Source organism: Alligator mississippiensis, chromosome 1 (genome assembly GCF_030867095.1).
Source record: "Alligator mississippiensis isolate rAllMis1 chromosome 1, rAllMis1, whole genome shotgun sequence".
In the NCBI taxonomy this organism is placed as follows: Eukaryota; Metazoa; Chordata; order Crocodylia; family Alligatoridae; genus Alligator; species Alligator mississippiensis.
The window spans coordinates 126,134,510-126,153,393 of NC_081824.1; the positions used below are offsets into that span (position 1 = coordinate 126,134,510).

Genomic DNA, 18,884 nt, shown 5'->3' on the forward strand with positions numbered 1-18,884 from the left:
GCCATGGTATAACACCCTGCACCAGCTGTCTGGGGCTGGGGCTGTGCTCAGTGCCCCAGGGACCAGGATATAGTGTGGATAGAGCTAGCTAGTATGAAGCAAGGGTAAGTAGAGGAGGGAGAAAGGGAAGCAGAGGCTTGGGGTGGGGAGGGATGGGAGAGATGATGGGGGACAGAGAGCAGTTGCAGCTGTGCTCCTGACCCTAGATAGGGGCTAGAGCCTGAGCCAAAGCGGCTGCCTCTCCCTACTGCCTGTGTACATGAATCTAAAATAAGGGGCTTTTTTGCCAGACTAAATGGAGGGTGGTAGAGTTCATCTTAGACTCTGGTAAATACAGTAAGTAGAGTTCCCTTGAGCATGAAGATACAGAGGCCTGAGAGAGAATGGTTCTTCTGTAAGAAATGTGTTCTTAATGGTATGTGTGTGTCTGTCCTTCATATTATTTTTTCTGTGAGAGTTCATTCTGGTGCATACTTGCTGTTTTCACCCAAGTAGTTGCCACAAGCGAATTTGATGCTTTGGATCAGATATATGACATTTTGGGAAAGGCATGTGTAGGATCCATGGATTCTGATGGCTTAGTTGTGGCGGGTGTTGAAGGTAGATAGTTAACTATTTCTTGCTACTGCATAGCTGTGCCCCACTTAATGTTTGGTGAGAAGTGGAGAGTTTGCTCTAATGATGAGTTGGGCAAGGTCAGGAGAATGCTTGAAAGCCAGGAGCAGAGGAACTGGGAATATTGCAAGGTTTAATTCTTGTCAAGTAGAGACTGCAGTTGTTTGATTCTTCTTATTGCTTCCAGGGTAGAGTTATAGATGACCACCAAGAGTATGCACTTGCAGCAGGGGTGGGGGTTCTTTTTGTATTGGACCAAGTTACTATGGTGTATTTGGGTTGCTCTTTCAAACGTATGATCTATTTCTTTACTGGAGTGTCCTTGTATATTCTCCATATTTGGGCATTTACAACTGGATTTGGGTCCCCTAAAGCAGGGAATTGGATGAAACAGAATTAAGAGCAGTAAAAAGGCTGGTTGCTGTGTGCAAAATTGAAGGCTGGAAGAAACAGACATCTGGTAGTTTGTGCACAAAAGAAGAAGCGTTTGTTACAGCAGCCTACTCTTCCTGCATTGTTTTGACTACTTTTGGCTGACTGGCATAACTCAGTATATTCATACAGTAGACTCGTACAAGTGTTTCTCAAGACTGTAGATGAGGTTTGTGTTTTAATCAGCACATCTACGTGAGATGCCATAATGCACAGTAGCTTATTCTGCTGCACATTAGTGCATAATGGCAAAAACCATGCTTATGTGCAGTAGAATTAGCTTCTGTGCATTAAGCATCACAAAAAAGTTCACCTTTGCTACTGCACATTAGCACAGGCTAATGCACCCTTATGTAGTTCCTCATACTAGAAGTACTAAACTTAATGCGCAGTAGCAAAGGCACATTAGTGAAAATGTAGATGTGCCTAATGAGCAAAGCCCAAATTTTTAAGAATTTAAAAAACATTTGTTTTATGAATGTACTAGTGTGAATGTCTTCTATTGATCACATTAAAATATAATAGTATCTATAGAATTCATATGGCAATGACTGATTTCATATTAAATTAATCTAGTAATGTTTTATTGAATTTTCCTCATTTTAAGAAAATATATTTGTAAGATTTAAGAGAGGAAAAACTAGCAATTATAACTCACTTGACTTAATAACCCAAAAAAGGTTCAAACAAAAGAAGTAATATTGCAACGGTATTAAATATTGTTGTAGATGGTCTTGGTTACTTATAAGAATAATTGTTATGAAATACAAGGAAAGGAAGGCTTTTTAAAGAATTAGCAGCTAAAGAAAATTTAGAAGAGTTTACATTTTCTAACCTAGATGACCAAAGTTGAGACCATAAATCTGTATTTAACTATCTAAGTAAAAATGGCCTCATTTTTCAAAGGCATCAAAATCCTTCATATCCCATTGAAATCAAAGAAGGCTGCAACTGTTCAGTGTCTTTCATAATTGGGACATATTTATTTAAAATCCTAAATAACATTTTAAGAGCTTAACTTAGGCACCAACATTTGAAATTTTTGGTCAGTGTACCTTTCTAGAATGCTGGCCATGTTTTTCAGATTATGGTTAATGCTACATCATAGGATTGATTAATTTGTGCTCCAAACATTTGTATCAGATCCTTAATGCTGAACATTGAAAGGCATGTTTGCAGATGACACCAAGCTTGGGAGAGTAGTAGATACACTGGAGGGTACGGCTAGGATTCAGAGTGACCTAGACAAATTGGAGGGTTGGGCCAAAAGGAATCTCATGAAGTTCAACAAGGACAAGTGCAAAGTCCTGCATTTAGGGTGGAACAATCCCATGCTGGGATTGTACAGGTTGTGGGCCAACTGACTGGGCAGCTGCACTGCAGAAAAGGACCTGGGGGTTACAGTGGATAATAAACTGAATATGAGCCAGCAGTGTACCCTTGTTGCCAAGAAGGCTAATGGCATACTGAGCTATATTGGTAGGTGTATTGCCAGTAGGTCAAGGGAAGTAATTATTCCCCTCTATTCAGCTCTGGAGCACTTTGTTCAGTTTTGGGCACCCCACTACAGAAAGGATGTGGAGAAATTGGAGAGAGTCCAGCAGAGGGCAACAAAAATGATGAGGGAGCTGGGGTACATGATTTATGAGGACAGGCTGAGGGAACTGGGCTTAGTTTAGAGAAGAGAAGACTGAAGGAGGATTTAATAGCAGCCTTCAATTACCTGAAGTGGGGTTCAAAAGAGGATGGAGCTAGACTGTTCTCAGTGGTGGCAGATGACAGAACAAGGAGCAATGGTCTCAAGTTGCAGCCAGGGAAGTTTAGGTTAGATATTAGGAAGAATTTTCTCACTAGGAAGGTAGTAAAACACTGGAACGTGTTACCCGGAGAGGTGGGGTGATCTAGCTGGGGATGGTCCTGCTTTGATCAGGGGATTGGACTATATAGCCTCCTGAGGTCCTTTCCAACCTTAATTTTCTACGATTCTATGTGTAAGTTAGTACTTCCCATTGATTTTGGATATATGCTAGCAACAGATGTATCTGAATGTATCAGTTACTCACTTAGAGCTGGATAGTAGTGCTGTGCAAAACACCATTGTTTCGTTTTGATGTTTGTTTCACCATTTCAAAGGGACAGTGTTTCATTTCATTTCATTTCATTTCATTTTGCAGCCCCATGGAACTAAGCTTGGTGGCAAGAAGCAGAGCACAGTGCTGGCTCTGCCTGCCTCCTGTGACTGGGCTGAGCTCCATGGGGTTGGCGGAGCTGATCGGAGTGCAGCCAGGCGGTGGGAGGTGGGCAGAGCTGGTGCTGCACTACAATCGGCTCCACCAGCCCCATGGAGCACAGCCTGGTGGCGGGAGCGGGGGATAGCCAGCCAGGGCTGCGCTCTCTTCTGGGCTGAGCTACATAGGGCTGCAGAGCCACTCAGAGCGCAGCTCTGGCTCTTCCCTGCCTCCCACTGCAGGACTGCTTCGAAACTTGAAACATTTCAAAACTTTTGAAACATTTTGAGTGCCCTCATTTCATTTCAAAGCTGTTTTGATGCTTTTTGTTTTGTTTCGATTTCACTGTTTCAAACTCAAAAACTGTTGAAACAGCTTCGAAACGAAACACTCAGCAAAATTTCGCACAGCCCTACTAGGTAGATGGTACATGCACAAAGCAGTACAGCAATGACAGTGGCCTGGATTGTGTGAGAGAAAACAGAAGAAATTTGCCTCCCTGGCATTTCCACAGCCTGCACACTGTGCTTTATCACTTCATGATATAAAGCATACTTTGCTCAATGGCACACTCTGGAAAACTAGAATGTCATGCACCTCGAATCAGGAGGGAACAGTTCCTGCATTCCTATGAGCACTGAAATGCTAACCATGCCAGGTTCTTATGTGTACTGCCAGTATATGGGAGATTACTCCTCAGCTCACTGCCCACCCTTATAGAACTCTAGCCTTGATGTACTTCCAAAATATGTTCACTATTTATCAGTTTGTTTGCATGGAAGTGCACAACCAGGAACAAAGGGCTCTGGTTGTACTTCTTATATAGTCTATGCACAAGCCATTTAAACTTAGAAAGGACTGTCTCTAGTGAGGAGAAGAGAGTGGTCCATTCACTCCTCAGTGATTCTACCAAGACCATTAATAAAAGTGCTAAATGTAATAGTGGCTCTTAACTTGGCCAACCCCCCCCCAAAATCTCTTTCCATGTGCTGTGGAATAGCTAACAGATGGTAATGCTTTTTTGCTCGCTAACAAACATTTGAATTATATTATTAGTGCTAGGTAAATTTTGTACTAATTTATTTGGGGAATTTTGCTTCTTTTTATGATCATGGTTTGTGGCTGAACAGATCGACTTTTTTAAAACAACTGTATTCATTACTCAAAATTATTTGCTAACTAACTTTACCTGGGTAGATATGGACCGGAGACCCGACAAAAACATTTCTACATTTCTTCTTTTCCTCCCAAATTCTTCCGCCGCCTCACCATTCTATGAGGGCAGAGAACAATAATACACTCAGATTAAATTTCTGCTGAATACTGTTTTTCCTGTAGGCATTTATGTAATTCCCATCTAGTCATAATTTTGAGAGGAATATATAGCTTCTTGTTTATTCCAGTTTATACTGAGCATGGTTTGCATGGTATCCACTCTACTTCAGGATAAAATAATTTATTGCCTAATTAACAGAGATGCTGCTAGATTAAATTCATCATTTTTTTTACAACGCTAGCATTCATAGAAGAAAGTGTGCCAGAACCTCCTGCATGTTAAAGTCTAAGGAAATACTTCTGTTGACTTTTAACAGGAGTTGGATTAGGCCCTTAATTAAGCAGTCTTTCTTTCTTCCTCTTCCCACTAACTGAATTGTACTATTTACAAAGTTGTTTTTTGACTGTATGCATGTGTGTTCAGCCTACTGTGTTTTAATAGGGGAGGGATGGCAAAACCAGTGAACATAAATGGACTGTGATAAGATAAATCATATAACCAAGACCGTACTGAAGCAACTTAAAGGGAGAGCTAGATCGCAGCTAGTACAGAATAATGTGAAGCAGAACTTCAGGGCATTTGAATCCTGTGAGGTCATTCTAAAAGATAATAACCTAATTTAGGTGTGTTCCATTAATGTGGTACTCACATAGATTCATAGATTCATAGATGTTAGGGTCGGAAGGGACCTCAATAGATCATCAAGTCCGACCCCCTGCATAAGCAGGAAAGAGTGCTGGGTCTAAATGACCCCAGCTAGATACTCGTCTAACCTCCTCTTGAAGACCCCCAGGGTAGGGGAGAGCACCACCTCCCTTGGGAGCCCGTTCCAGACCTTGGCCACTCGAACTGTGAAGAAGTTCTTCCTAATGTCCAGTCTAAATCTGCTCTCTGCTAGCTTGTGGCCATTGTTTCTTGTAACCCCCGGGGGCGCCTTGGTGAATAAATCCTCACCAATTCCCTTCTGTGCCCCCGTGATGAACTTATAGGCAGCCACAAGGTCGCCTCTCAACCTTCTCTTGCGGAGGCTGAAAAGGTTCAGTTTCTCTAGTCTCTCCTCATAGGGCTTGGTCTGCAGGCCCTTGACCATACGAGTTGCCCTTCGCTGTACCCTCTCCAGGTTATCCGCATCCTTCTTGAAGTGTGGCGCCCAGAATTGCACGCAGTACTCCAACTGCGGTCTGACCAACGCCCTATAGAGGGGAAGTATCACCTCCCTGGACCTATTCGTCATGCATCTGCTGATGCACGATAAAGTGCCATTGGCTTTTCTGATGGCTTCGTCACACTGCCGGCTCATGTTCATCTTGGAGTCCACTAGGACTCCAAGATCCCTTTCCACCTCTGTGCCACCCAGCAGGTCATTCCCTAGGCTGTAGGTGTGCTGGACATTTTTCCTCCCTAGGTGCAGCACTTTGCATTTCTCCTTGTTGAACTGCATCCTGTTGTTTTCTGCCCACTTGTCCAGCCTATCCAGGTCTGCCTGCAGCTGTTCCCTGCCCTCCGGCGTGTCCACTTCTCCCCATAGCTTTGTGTCATCTGCAAACTTGGACAGAGTACATTTCACTCCCACGTCCAAGTCGCTGATGAAGACATTAAAGAGTATCGGTCCAAGGACCGAACCCTGCGGGACCCCACTGCCCACACCCTTCCAGGTCGAGACCGACCCATCTACCACGACTCTTTGGGTGCGACCCTCTAGCCAATTCGCCACCCACCGAACTGTGCAGTCATCCACATCACAGCCTCTTAACTTGTTCACCAGTATGGGGTGGGATACCGTATCGAAGGCCTTCCTGAAGTCCAGGTATACGACATCCACCCCTCCTCCTGTGTCCAGGCGTTTCGTAACCTGGTCATAGAAAGAGACTAGGTTGGTCAGGCACGATCTGCCCGCCACAAACCCATGCTGGTTTCCCCTCAGCATAATTTGCCCTGCCGGGCTCTCACAAATGTGAGCCTTGATAATTTTTTCAAATACTTTACCAAGGATGGAGGTGAGACTGACCGGCCTATAGTTGCCCGGGTCCTCCTTCCTCCCCTTTTTGAAAATGGGGACCACGTTAGCCCTTTTCCAGTCCTCTGGGACTTGGCCCGTGCGCCACGAGCATTCGAATATTCCCGCCAGTGGCTCTGCAATGACGTCGGCCAGTGCCTTCAGCACCCTCGGATGGAGCCCATCTGGGCCTGCCGACTTAAAGGCATCCAGTTCTTCCAAGTGACTCTGCACCACCTCAGGATCTACGCATGGAAGTCTGGCGCCTTGCTGCTGCCTCTCTACAACCCCAGTGAGAGACTTGTCGTGCCCCTCGCTTAGGAACACTGAGGCAAAGAACTCGTTGAGGAGTTCAGCCTTGTCCCCTCTATCTGTCACCAATTGCTTCTGCCCATTTAGCAGGGGTCCTATTCCTCCCTGGACCTTCCTTTTACTCCCAATATATCTAAAAAACAATTTCTTGTTGTCCTTTACTTGGGTTGCCATCCTCAGCTCCATGGTAGCTTTGGCCCGCCTAACTGCCTCCCTACAAGCACGAGCAGAGGAGGTATATTCATCTTTAGTGATCTCACCCTGTTTCCACTTTTTATGTGCTCCCCTTTTGGCCCTTAGGCTGCCCTGGATTTCTCTGGTCAGCCATGGAAGCCTCCTGGCCCCTTTCCCTCTTTTGCCTCGCTCGGGGATTGTCTTGCTTTGTGCCCAAAGGATCGTTTCCTTTAGGCACAGCCACCCTTCTTGGGCACCCATCCCATCAAAACTCCTACTCTGCAGTGCTTCCTTGACTAATCGCCTGAGTGCAATGAGATCAGCTTTCCTAAAGTCTAGCACTTTCACCCTACTAGTTACCTTACCCACTCGCCGTCTTATGTTGAATTCTATCACAAGATGATCACTGTCTCCCAGATAGCTACCGATTTGGAGGTCCCCTATCATGTCATCTCCCGTTGCCAATACCAGATCCAGTATGGCATTCCCCCTAGTGGGACCATACATCTCCTGTGTCAGGTGGAGGTCCTGTACACAAGTTAGAAACCTGCGTGAGCGATGGGACCTTGCTGTCTGCGTCTCCCAGCAGATGTCCGGGTAGTTTAGGTCCCCCTTGACTACCGCCTCTTTAGCTTTTATGGTCTCCGAGAGTTGCCTCAGGAGCCCCGCATCTATTTCTTCCCCTTGGTGTGGGGGTCTGTAGCAGACCCCTACCACCAAATCCCTTTCTCCTTGCCCCCCATGTAGCCTAACCCACAATCCTTCTACTTCCTCAGCCTCGGATTCTGTCTTGATGAGGGTTGATGTATATTGCTCACTGACATAAAGTGCAACCCCCCCCCTTTCTTCCCCGACCTGTCCTTTCTGTACAATCTATAGCCCTCAATATGTACCGCCCAGTCATGGGAGGAATCCCACCAGGTCTCTGTTAGCCCCACTAAGTCATAGGTGTTTAGTGCAAGCAGGAGCGCTAGTTCATCCTGCTTGTTCCCCATGCTCCTAGCATTAGTATATAGGCACTTGAGCCCTGCGACTGGCGCCTTTGCTGCCCCCCCGCTCCCAGTCCCATGAGGCCCATTGTTTCTTACCTTCTTGTTCCTTACCTGTTCTGTTGTGCTGGCCTCCCCATGGCTTTCAGGTTCCCAATGTTCTCCTTCTTCAGGCTGGGCTGTCCTTGTGGGTGCCACATGGTTTGGTGGTCCACAGCTTCCCCTGCCCTCGTACTCCCCTCTCCCCGACGAGCCTAGTTTAAAGCCCGCCGGAGGAGATCTGCCAACCTAGAAGAAAACACACGCTTACCTTTGGGGGACAGGTGAAGCCCATCCCAGCTGAGCATGTCCCTCGTCGTGATGTGCGGGTCATGGTCCAGGAAGCCGAAGCCTGCCTCGAGACACCACTGCTGAAGCCGCCAGTTGGTCTCTCATGGCTTACATGGCTTACATGCATCTAAATCACCATTTTTCTTTGCTTAGAATGTGAAAAATAAAGCTTCTAAAAAAAGCCAGCAAAACACCTTCCCTCTTTTTTAAAATTTTGATTTCAGATACTTTAAAGTGTTTAAATTAGCCATTGTGCATTTTGGATCCATCTTCAAAGAGTGAGGAGGGGAAGGGAAAGCACCTATGGCACACAATCAAAAGAACACTTCATTTCTCTTTTTCATTTGTTAAATGTTCATAGCCAGGTGCAGGTAAAAATGACAACTTGACAGAGAAGCTCATAACAAATATGAATAGCACCTTCACATTTTACTATGATGAACAGCTGTTCTCTGAGGGTTTAAGGAATATAAATCAATGTCTGCAATGTATCCCTTATGTTAAGAGATGAACAAAATTGCATGGTTTCAATTTGTTAAAAACAGCATATTTTTGTGAGCAGTTTTTGTTGGCACAGATTTTGCACAAGCTCCAATGCATAAAATGCATGTACAGTATATAATAGAGAAATTGAATTTAAGTGGATTTCTGTAGGCAGGAAAGTAAAATTAGGTAAATTGTGGTTTTATATACAAATCAGGTAGGTTTCTTGGCAAATATCTCCTTTTGTAAGACTGATTACATTACTGACTTGTGAATTATTTATTACAATATTATGACTCCAGGTAATGTTTTCTGCTGAAATAGAATTACTCATTCCATAAATGAAAACTTGGAGATATCTTTCAAGAATAAAATTAAGTCTTGCGAGGCAGTAACATCTTCAGGGTTAAGCTATAAGAAGAGTCCTGTGTAAAGCTCATTTTATTGCTTTATTTGGGGAAAATAGAGACCTCATACTGTCAAATGTTCAAAGTTTCATTGGAATATATGTATATTGACATTTAGATAGATAAACACTCTGAAGAAAATGAGGAGGAAGTTAAGCATATGTTTTTACTGATCAAACCCTTTGAAACTGATTTCCTTTTAAAAATTTTGTCTTGCACGTATCTCTCTTTTGTAGCTCAACAAAATACATAATCCTCAAAAATATGACAGGTAGCTTTTAATATGACTCCTGGAAGAAGCCCCCCACCACGCATGCTCACGTGTGCACATACACCCTTCTGCTCTGTCCCAGATGTGAGGAGAGGAACCCCTTTTGGTCTAGCCCCAGCATAGCAGCCCGGCCCTCCTTTCAGCACACTGTTCCACTCATTTTACTTCCTCCTCTCTTCTGCTTACTCTTCTGGGCACGTTTAACACTCCCAGCCAGCTCTTTCCTTATCCAAATGCCCTGAAGCTGGGCTTTCTTAACTGGGGTGACTATTCCTTCTTAAAAGCAAGACCTCTCTATTACACCATCCCTTCTGTATCTGCACTCTAGGAGCCTTATCCTGGGACTCACAGAACTGAAAAGGAGCAAGGTTCAACTACTAAGTTTTGTAACAAAAGCTGGATGCCAGCAGTAGTCCTTTTTCTACCTATCTAGTATTTCTAGAAAAGATGGTAAAGTAGATGACATGTTTATGGTGCTTCTATTATAATAAATAATTTAAAGAAAATCCGTACTGCTGACTACTGCACAACAATGTTCAGCAACATATTCAATATATTGCTGAGAGCTGCATGTAAGAGGCATTGCATGATCCAGACAGATATTGTCCTATGGTACATGTCCTGAAGTACTAGAATATAGATTTCCTGTGTAACAATATATAGAGAGTTATGGTGAATTTATTTCTAATATTTCTGTCCTTATTACCTTCCTGAAAATGTCACTGTGTTGGCTTTATGCTGCTTTAATGGAGACCACATATTACACTGCTGCTGAGTACTAAAAGGACTGATGCATCTCTGAATTATATTAGGTCTGTGCCTAGCAGTAAGTATTCGCTTTGGATTGGATTCAGCTGATTTGGAGGACAGTGATTTGATTCAGAGTTTTGAATCACTGTCCTGATTCCATTTTGCCAAATCACATCTGAAAGATTTGGTGCTGCTTTGGAGATTTGTCCGTAGACTAAACAGGCAGCTCACACAGCTGTCTCCAGCTGGTAAGTCTGGAGGGTTTGGGGGAGGGGGGAGGGAAGAGGCATGGGAGAGGGAGGGATTGGGGCTGGGACAAGATGCCCAGCCTGGGTGTGGGGGCACGTTACTTGGGGAAGGAGGTGGGGGGACACAGGATTCAGGTGCGGCAGTGCTCGGAGCGGGGGCTCTGCCCTGCTGCCACTTGCCCAGCTTGGGTGGGGGGGCAGGCTGCGGGTGCGGCTCACTCTGAGCAGAAGGGGGCAAGTGGCAGCAGGTCATAGCCTCCACTCCCAGTGCTGCCATGGCTGCATCGTGCACCCCCCCACACTGGCTGGAAAGCGGTGGCAGAGCAGAACCCCCACTCCCAGTGCTGTTGTGGGTGCAGCAGCGCTGGGAATGGGGGCCATGCCTTGCTGCCACTTCCCCCTTCCGCCCGGAGCGAACAGTGCCTGCATTGTGCCCCCCCCTCCGTGCCCGCCATGTCAGCTGGGCAAGTGGCAGCAGGGCATAGCCCCTGCTCCCAGCGCTGCTGCACCCGCATCAGTGCTGGGAGCGTGGACTCTGTGCTGCTGCCACTTGCCAGCCAAAGCGGGGGTGGGGGAGGCGGGCACTGTTGCTGCTTGCCTGCCAGCACAGAGGGTCTATGGGATGTGGGTGCGGCAGCGCTGGGAGAGGGGGCTATGTCCTGCTGCTGCTTGCCCCCTTCCACCCAGAGTGAGCTGTGCCTGAATCCCACCCCACCCCCTCCCACCCTGGCTGGGCAAGTGCCAGGAGGGCAGAGCCCCTGCTCTAAGCACTGCCACGCATGCATCCCACGTCCCCCATCCCCTGCACCCTCCCCAAGTAACGCAACCCCTGCCCCAGTTGGGCAGGTTGCCTAATCCCAGCCCCAATCCCTCCACAGATTTACCAGCTGGAGGCAGCTGTGTCAGCTGCCTGTTTAGTCTATGGCCAAATCTCCAAAGCAGCACCAAATCTTTTGGATCTGATTCGGCTGAATTGAATTGGGACAGTGATTCGAATCTCCAAATAAAATCACTTTCCTCTGAATTAGCCAAATCCAAATCCAAAGCAAATACTTGCCGCATCGCATACGCCTAATATATTTCAGAGATGAATCGCTTCTTTTAGTACTCAGCAGCAGTGTAACATGTGGTCTCCATTCAAGCAGCATAAAGCTAACACAGTGACATTTTCAGGAAGATAATAAAGACAGAAACATTAGAAATAAATTAATCAAAACTCTATATAGGTTGCCCATGTAACAATATATATTCTAGTGCTTCAAAACACGCATCATAGGACAATATCTGTCTTGATCATGCAATGCCTCTTACATGCAGCTCTCAGCAATATATTGAATGTATTGCTGAACACTGTTGTGCAGTAGTCAGCAGTATTGATTTTTCTTTAAATTATTTATTATAATAGGAGCACCATAAACATGTCATCTACTTTACCATCTTTTCTAGTAAAACTAGATAGGTTTCCCCCTAATGCTACTTGCCCACATCCCCCCTGCCCCTCTGCTCAAGCTGGGCAAGTGGCAGCAGGGCATAGCTCATGCTCCCAGAGCTTCTGCACTGGCATCCCGTGCCTCCCTGCCCCCCCTCCCAGAGTAACACGCCCCCCACCCCAGCTGGGCGGCTTGTTCCAACCTGAATCCCTCCCCAGCTCCCCCAACCCCAACAAACTTACCAGCTAGAGGCAGCTGTGTCCCTCTTTGGCATTTTCCTCAAAAATCAGCGGTTCATATCCACAGGCTACATGTAGGAAAACCTTCTACTGCCACATGGCAGAGTAAAGAGTTCCATGGCCATTAATCCAGCATTTACACTGAAGTCACATAAAGAATCTTTGGGCTCATCTACATGTGCACCCGACTGTGCAGTTGTTACTGCACAGTCATTTAGTGCCTGTTTTACAGGCTTTAGCAAGTACTAAACGACTGCATGGTAACCGCCGGTACTGCTGATTTCTGGCATCACGTGGATTGTTTCCGACTACTGCACAGTAGCAATGAACTACTGCTGAGTGGCTCATTGCTACTGTGCAGTAGTGCTGGCATCACAGTTCATGCCTGCCAATGCTATGTCGCCATAGCTCGTCATTACATCAATGTACTGTCGCGTGTAGAGCAACCTTTGAGTATTAACAGCCTCTACTGGCTGTCTATGACAATCTAGCATGGCACACAAACTAGTATTTTCAGGTTATTGTGCTACTGTAAACAATATCAAGTTTTCTGTGGTGATTTGACAGATATATAGATATATGTATTATATATATCAATAAATTAATATATATATAACAAATTTTTAGTGTTATTTCAGGCCGGTAAAAAACAAAATCTTAGATGCTTGTTGGATAGGATACCCATTTTCTATCCAGTTCTAACTAACAGTATAAATTAACATAAGGTAAAAAAGTAAACTGAAAAGACTGTACTCACAGACACACACACGCACACGCGCACACACACATATTTGAGAGATGGTAATCTTAAAATTAGATTGGTTTTGTTCGAACATTTCATTTAAATAGTTTTGAAGTGCTTTGTTTTATTTTTTTATACATTTTACTTTTAAACTGTAATATAAAATTGACTACACTTTTTAAATACACTTTTATTTTAAAAGAATAAACCTGGATAGTTGTTAGAAACAAGCCATTCTTATGAATAGATTCAGTTTCAATGTATCATTACTTTCTGGGGGAAAAAATGTTTCACTGAAATTTCCAGCCAGCTCTATATTTTATGCTACTAATGAAAGAGATAAGAATTGCATATTAAAAAAAAAATGATTTTCATTGTGTCATGATTCCATGCAAGTAGTTAATCTCTGTCTTTATAATAATATTTTTATTATTATTAATGTAGGTAATGAGACTTTGGAAGACAGCTACGTCCAGGACAGCAAAATGGGATTTGTCATCAATGCAATATATGCTATGGCGCATGGGCTTCAAAATATGCACCTTTCCCTTTGCCCAGGACATGTTGGGCTGTGTGATGCTATGAAGCCCATCGATGGTAGCAAACTCTTGGAATTCCTCATAAAATCTTCATTTATTGGTATTTCGGGAGAAGAAATTTGGTTTGATGAAAAGGGAGATGCACCTGGAAGGTAAGGAGCTTTTTAATGTCAGCTAGTCAAAGAGGATTTATTTTTTCTGTACTTTGCAGCATGCAGAAGTGTGAAGCAGAAATTAGATCTTATCTATACATTTAGTTTTATCAGTGGGTGATAGTAACACCAGATAATGGGTTACATACTGGTGGCAACAGCTTGTTATAGGCCTGGAGTTACAGCACACTATGTAAGCTTTTTTCCATGCTCTGCAAAGAGCAGAACTTTTGCCTTAAAGAACTCTTGAACTGGAGCCACCATCTGTGTTTCTGCTCCAAAGCTTCCCTGAGCAACTGTATATTAATTTAATTGCATCTCCTCCATAAGTGAAGCATGTGAATATAGTGGAGAGCCTGAGTGTATGTGAGGAATAGCGTAAGGCAAATATTTTTCCCCTAGATATTTTATTTGCCATAACAAGCTGTTTCAGTCATTTGAAACTATTTTTGAATTTGTGTCAATATTACTTGAACATATATTTTTTTTCTAGCATTAGATTTGTGCACCAGCAGCTTCCCATTCTTTATTCAGTAGCCTATTGGTTTGCATAATCGCTCAAGATGAGGAAGAACCAGATTCAGCTCCTTCTGTCTGAGGAGATTTGAACCCCATTTGCAAGGAGGAGAATCTAGGCATCCCACTTCTGAAATGAGGTCCCACACTGTCACTGGGAATGCCTGCCCTTGTAGTAGTGAGGCTTGAGAGGGTAGGCAGTTACAAATAGCAGCGCAGACGGACCAAGCCTAGGCAAGGTGCCGAGTGAGCAACTGGCTGCACCTGATCACTGGGTGCAGTGAACCCAGTCACGTGGCTAGAAGGAGGCTGGATTAGGTGATTTAAGCCCAGCCTGGAGCCATACGAGGGAGCCTGCAGCAGGCAGAGGAGCCCTAGAGAGTGTGTGCACCAGGGTGCCAGGGTGTGCTGTAGGGCGACATGTAGATGCGTCCTTTTACTGGTGAAGTGTAGTGTCTGTGCCTGGCCCAAGAGAGTTTAGAGCAGCCTTCCCCAGAATACCTGTAGCCTGGGGTTTAGGACTTTCTCCTAGGAAACAGGAGATGTGCATTAAATCATTTTAGGTGGAAGCATTTAAACTGGGTCTCTCACATCCCGAGTGAGTATGTTATTCACTGGGTTGTTGGATAAAATAGGATCACCTCCTGCTCAGTTGGCAGTTTGGGGAATGTAGGCTTTCATGTCCTTTGATTCTCTTGCAAGTGCCTGGAAATAACACTTTTTGTTTCTGGTTGAGTGGGATGTTTTATTCAACATAAAACACTTTTTTTTCCCCCCAATGTTTTGTTTGAAGCAAGATTGGCAAATGGCTTCAAAGTATGACTGTAAGGCCATGGGCAAATGTTACATTTGTAGCGCAACAAATGCTCTTGTAGTGCTACATAAGTCAAGGGGACACCTGTGCATGCTACTTATCATGCTATAAAGTGCTGGAAGCACTACAGAAATGTTCCTGATGTTTTGTAGCATGACATATGTGACTCCTCTTCTAGGTCCTAGATGGTAGTACAAGGCCAGGTTCAAATTTGGGAGTTTTGGCTGAAGTCCCTACTGAGAAATTTGGGAAGAATAAACTTTACTGGGAGTTCTAAAACAACTTCCCCATTCCCAAACAATTCATTACAAAGCAAAAAGTAAAACTTATTAAAGGGAAATGAGAACAGCAAAAGGTTATTAAACATCTCGTTTATTAAACACCCTGAATATCAAACACCTCTGTTAAATACCCCAACAATTAAATCACCCTTGATCTGTCAGTTGTAGTCTCTATCTGAAAACTCCTCTTCCGTTAGGAGTTGTTGCCTTGCCCAGTCCAAGAGGGAGGGAAGTCTTCCTCCAGTTTGCTGGTGGAGACTGTGTCACTGGCTACTGCTCCTGAGTAGTTGCTGAGATCACCTGCTGGTGTCGCCACCACTGTGTTACCAAAGGTTGATGCAGTGATGTGCCTCCTGCCACCACTCTCTCTTGTTGGGGTTGCACCACCTGCAGCCAGTTGGTCTCTCTGCTGTTGTTTGGGAAACATCGTTCAGAAGTCACACTGCCTGCCTCAGGGTCTCCACCCCTGCCTAGAGCCCCAGCTGCTGTGGCACTTTCAGTGCTACCAATTCACACCTGCCCATGGCCAATAAGACAACACAATCAGATCTCTTTAAAGAAATCTTGCTTCTTTTCAAGTATCCAGGGTGTAGCCATATTGGTCTAGAGGCAAAAGGAATCAGAACTTGTGATAGAGGTGATATCTTTTATTAGACCAACTAGATTTTTGCAACACCCCTCCCCTCCAAAATTATTAAATCTGACCAATCTGAGTCACTGTTTAGTGTTTGCTTTATTTCTTATATTTAAGCCTTTTTGAACAATAAAGAAACATTGGTCAGTTTTACTCTGTTTCTCATTCCCTGACATGTTTCTTTGCCTGGATTTTCAGCCAAAAATCTTTGCATGTTAAGCTAGAACCTAGGTTTGGACACTAGGCCTGTGCGAAGTGGTGAGTATACACTTCGGATTCGGCTGATTCAGAGGGACAGTGATTTGGTCTGGAGATTCGAATCACTGTCCCGATTCAATTTGGCCAAACTGGACCCGAAGATTCAGCACCGCTTCAGAGATTTGGCCATAGACTAAACAGGCAGCTGTCCTCACCAGCTTCCAGCTGGTAAGACTGTTGTAGGCAGAGGGGAGAGGGAAGAGGTTTGGGAGAGGGAGAGATTGGGGATGGGGCTGGGACGCAGGACTCGAGGGGGGGGTGGGGCCACGGGATGTGGGCACAGCAGCTCCCGGTGCAAGAGGGCAAGCAGCAGCAGGGCATAGCCCCCACTCTGAGCACTGTTGCGCCCGCATCCTGTGTCTTCCTGCCCCAGCTGGGCAAGCAGCAACAGTGCCCGCATCCCCCCTCCGCCCCAGCTGAGCAAGCAGCAGTAGGGCATAGCCCCCACTCCCAGCACAGCTGCGCCCACATCCCACCCCCCCACCCCTCTCCCTGAGTCCCACACTCCCCCACCCCAGCTGGGCAGCTTGTCCCAGCCCCAATTCATCCCTCCCCCATGCCTCTTCCCTCCCCACTCCACCTACCACAACAGACTTACCTGCTGGAGGCAGCTGTGTGCAGCATGGTGAGGACTAGTGCCTGTTCACGCTATGCTTGAATCTCCTAAGTGGTGCAAAATCTTTTCTGAATCAATTCAGAGGCTTCCAATTCAATTCAGACCTTTTAATTGGTCTCCCAATTTGATTCGGATTCAGAGATTCAGCTGCCAAATCGGGCTGAATCTCCTCGGAATAGAATCGGCTAAAAAAGCTTTGCACAGCCCTAATGGGCAACAAACAAGTGACTGCAAGCTAAGGGGGTGGGCTGAAAAGAGCTAAATTATTATAGGTTTCACTCCCATGTACCACAGGGTAGGAGTATGCTCACAGGTAGTTACCATGGAGGCATGGTAAATCCCAGTCTTCCTTTGATCCTCAGTGGGCACATCTACATGAGATGCTACATTGCTGTAGCATTAGAGGGCATGAACCGTGAATGTGCAGTAGTTCTTTGCTAATGGGCAGTAGGGTCGGAAATGACCTGTGCACCGCTGGGACTGCAAAGTAACAACTGTGCGGTTGGGGACACATGTAGATGAGGCCAGTAACTTTTTTATGTGCCCATGTTTTAAATGCTCAGTGTAAGCAATCACCTTACTTAAATACAAATATTCAATACAGAGTATGAGTCACTTGAGACACTCAGGTGTAAGACAGCAAGGCATTTAAAATGAAAGTGGCACTGGCTACTTGCCAAATCCCATTAATCTCAGTATTAAAAGGCACTGCTTTAACCAGTTTAAACATGCTAGCTAATTTGTGAGAAAAACCTACTCTCAGAAGTTCAAAGAGCTTGTGACTCTGAGCTCTTTGCCTCCAATAACAGGCTTCAAACTGGCAGAACTAGTCAGTTCCAGGCCAGCTCTGTTTTGTGTGACCCTGTCTGGGTAATCAAGGAGCAGCTCCCTACTTAATATCAACAGTGTCTTTATTATAGCAGTTTCTTACAGAGCTGTTACAGGGCCTGCTGTTCTCCCACAGCCTCTCTAACTCTCCTCCTCTCCCTGTCTCCTCCCCCTCATGTCCTGTTCCTCCTTCAGACTCCTCCTTTCTTCTGCTGCTGCTAGTTTTGCCTCTGAGATCTATACCTCTTTCCTTTCAACAGTTCAAAGCAGATGATTAACTTATTCCCCTGGTTGGGCCAGATGTTGCTAGTACATAGCCCACCATGGAGACCGAGCCTTTACTGCTGGTCTGCTGCGTTCTTTAGGGATCATAGTCATGCAGGTATGCTGGTCATTGTACCAGCCTCCCACTTCTTGTTTCGTTGATTTTTCTGGGTGTTACGCCTGCTTCTGCTCTGTCCACGTCTTTGTTGTGTGGGCTGGACTCTGCTTTTATATCTCTTTCCTTTGCGGAGTCCATGGAGTCTTTCTTCCCTATCTGGGGCTCACTGATGACTGACCAGTTGTCTTGGTCCTGATACTGGGATCTTTTGCTCACTTTGTATTTCCTCTCTACCAGTTCTCCGCAGCTGCTTCCAGTTACGTCTCAGTCACTGTCCACTATCTGTGACAACTTCGTAGAATCTGTCTCCCACTGCACCCTCAACAATGGCCTTTTGCCATTCTTTCACATGTGGACTTACTGGTTGTACCCAGACCTTTTCGCCTCTGCACAGTGGTCTCAGGTCCCTGGGTCCTTTATTATACTGTGATACTTGCTGAGACTGTTGCTTTTTTAGCTGCTTCCATGTACTGGCGCCCCTTCCCCACTGGGGTTGTAGCAAACAGTCTCTCATTAGGAGTAATGTCTTAGTTCTCTGGCCCATTAATCTTTGGCTGCTGTCCATTCCTTGAGAGGGTGTGTTGCGATGGTCCAATAGAGCCAGGTAGGGATCCCCTGCAGTCTTATTTACCTTCAACAAGAGTCTCTTGGCTGTCTTTACCGCTGATTCAGCCTTCTCATTGCTTTGTGGGTACCCAGGGGATGATGTCTTGTGCTGGACTTCCCATCTAATGCAGAACTGTTTGAATTCTCTTGAGGTGTATTGTGGGCCATTGACTAAGAACAGTACAGGTATCCCATGCCGCGCAAAATGAGCCTTTAGCTTCCCGATCACCGTCCTTGCCTGAGTGTCTTCGAGGTAATCCACCTCCCAAAAATTGGAATAGTAGTCCACAGTGACTGTATAGTTTCTGTTATTGACATTGAACAAGTCAGTCCCTA

The 18,884-nt window shown here is 45.2% G+C and overlaps 1 protein-coding gene across 1 annotated transcript in view; it reads left to right on the plus strand.

The window, feature by feature from the left end:
• Positions 1–18,884, plus strand: part of GRM1 (glutamate metabotropic receptor 1) — a 311,031-nt gene that overhangs the window by 267,460 nt on the left and 24,687 nt on the right. The window contains exon 5 of the mRNA XM_014605565.3: positions 13,367–13,613. Coding sequence (XP_014461051.3) covers positions 13,367–13,613 — 247 coding nt within the window. The remainder of the gene's footprint in view (positions 1–13,366; positions 13,614–18,884) is intronic.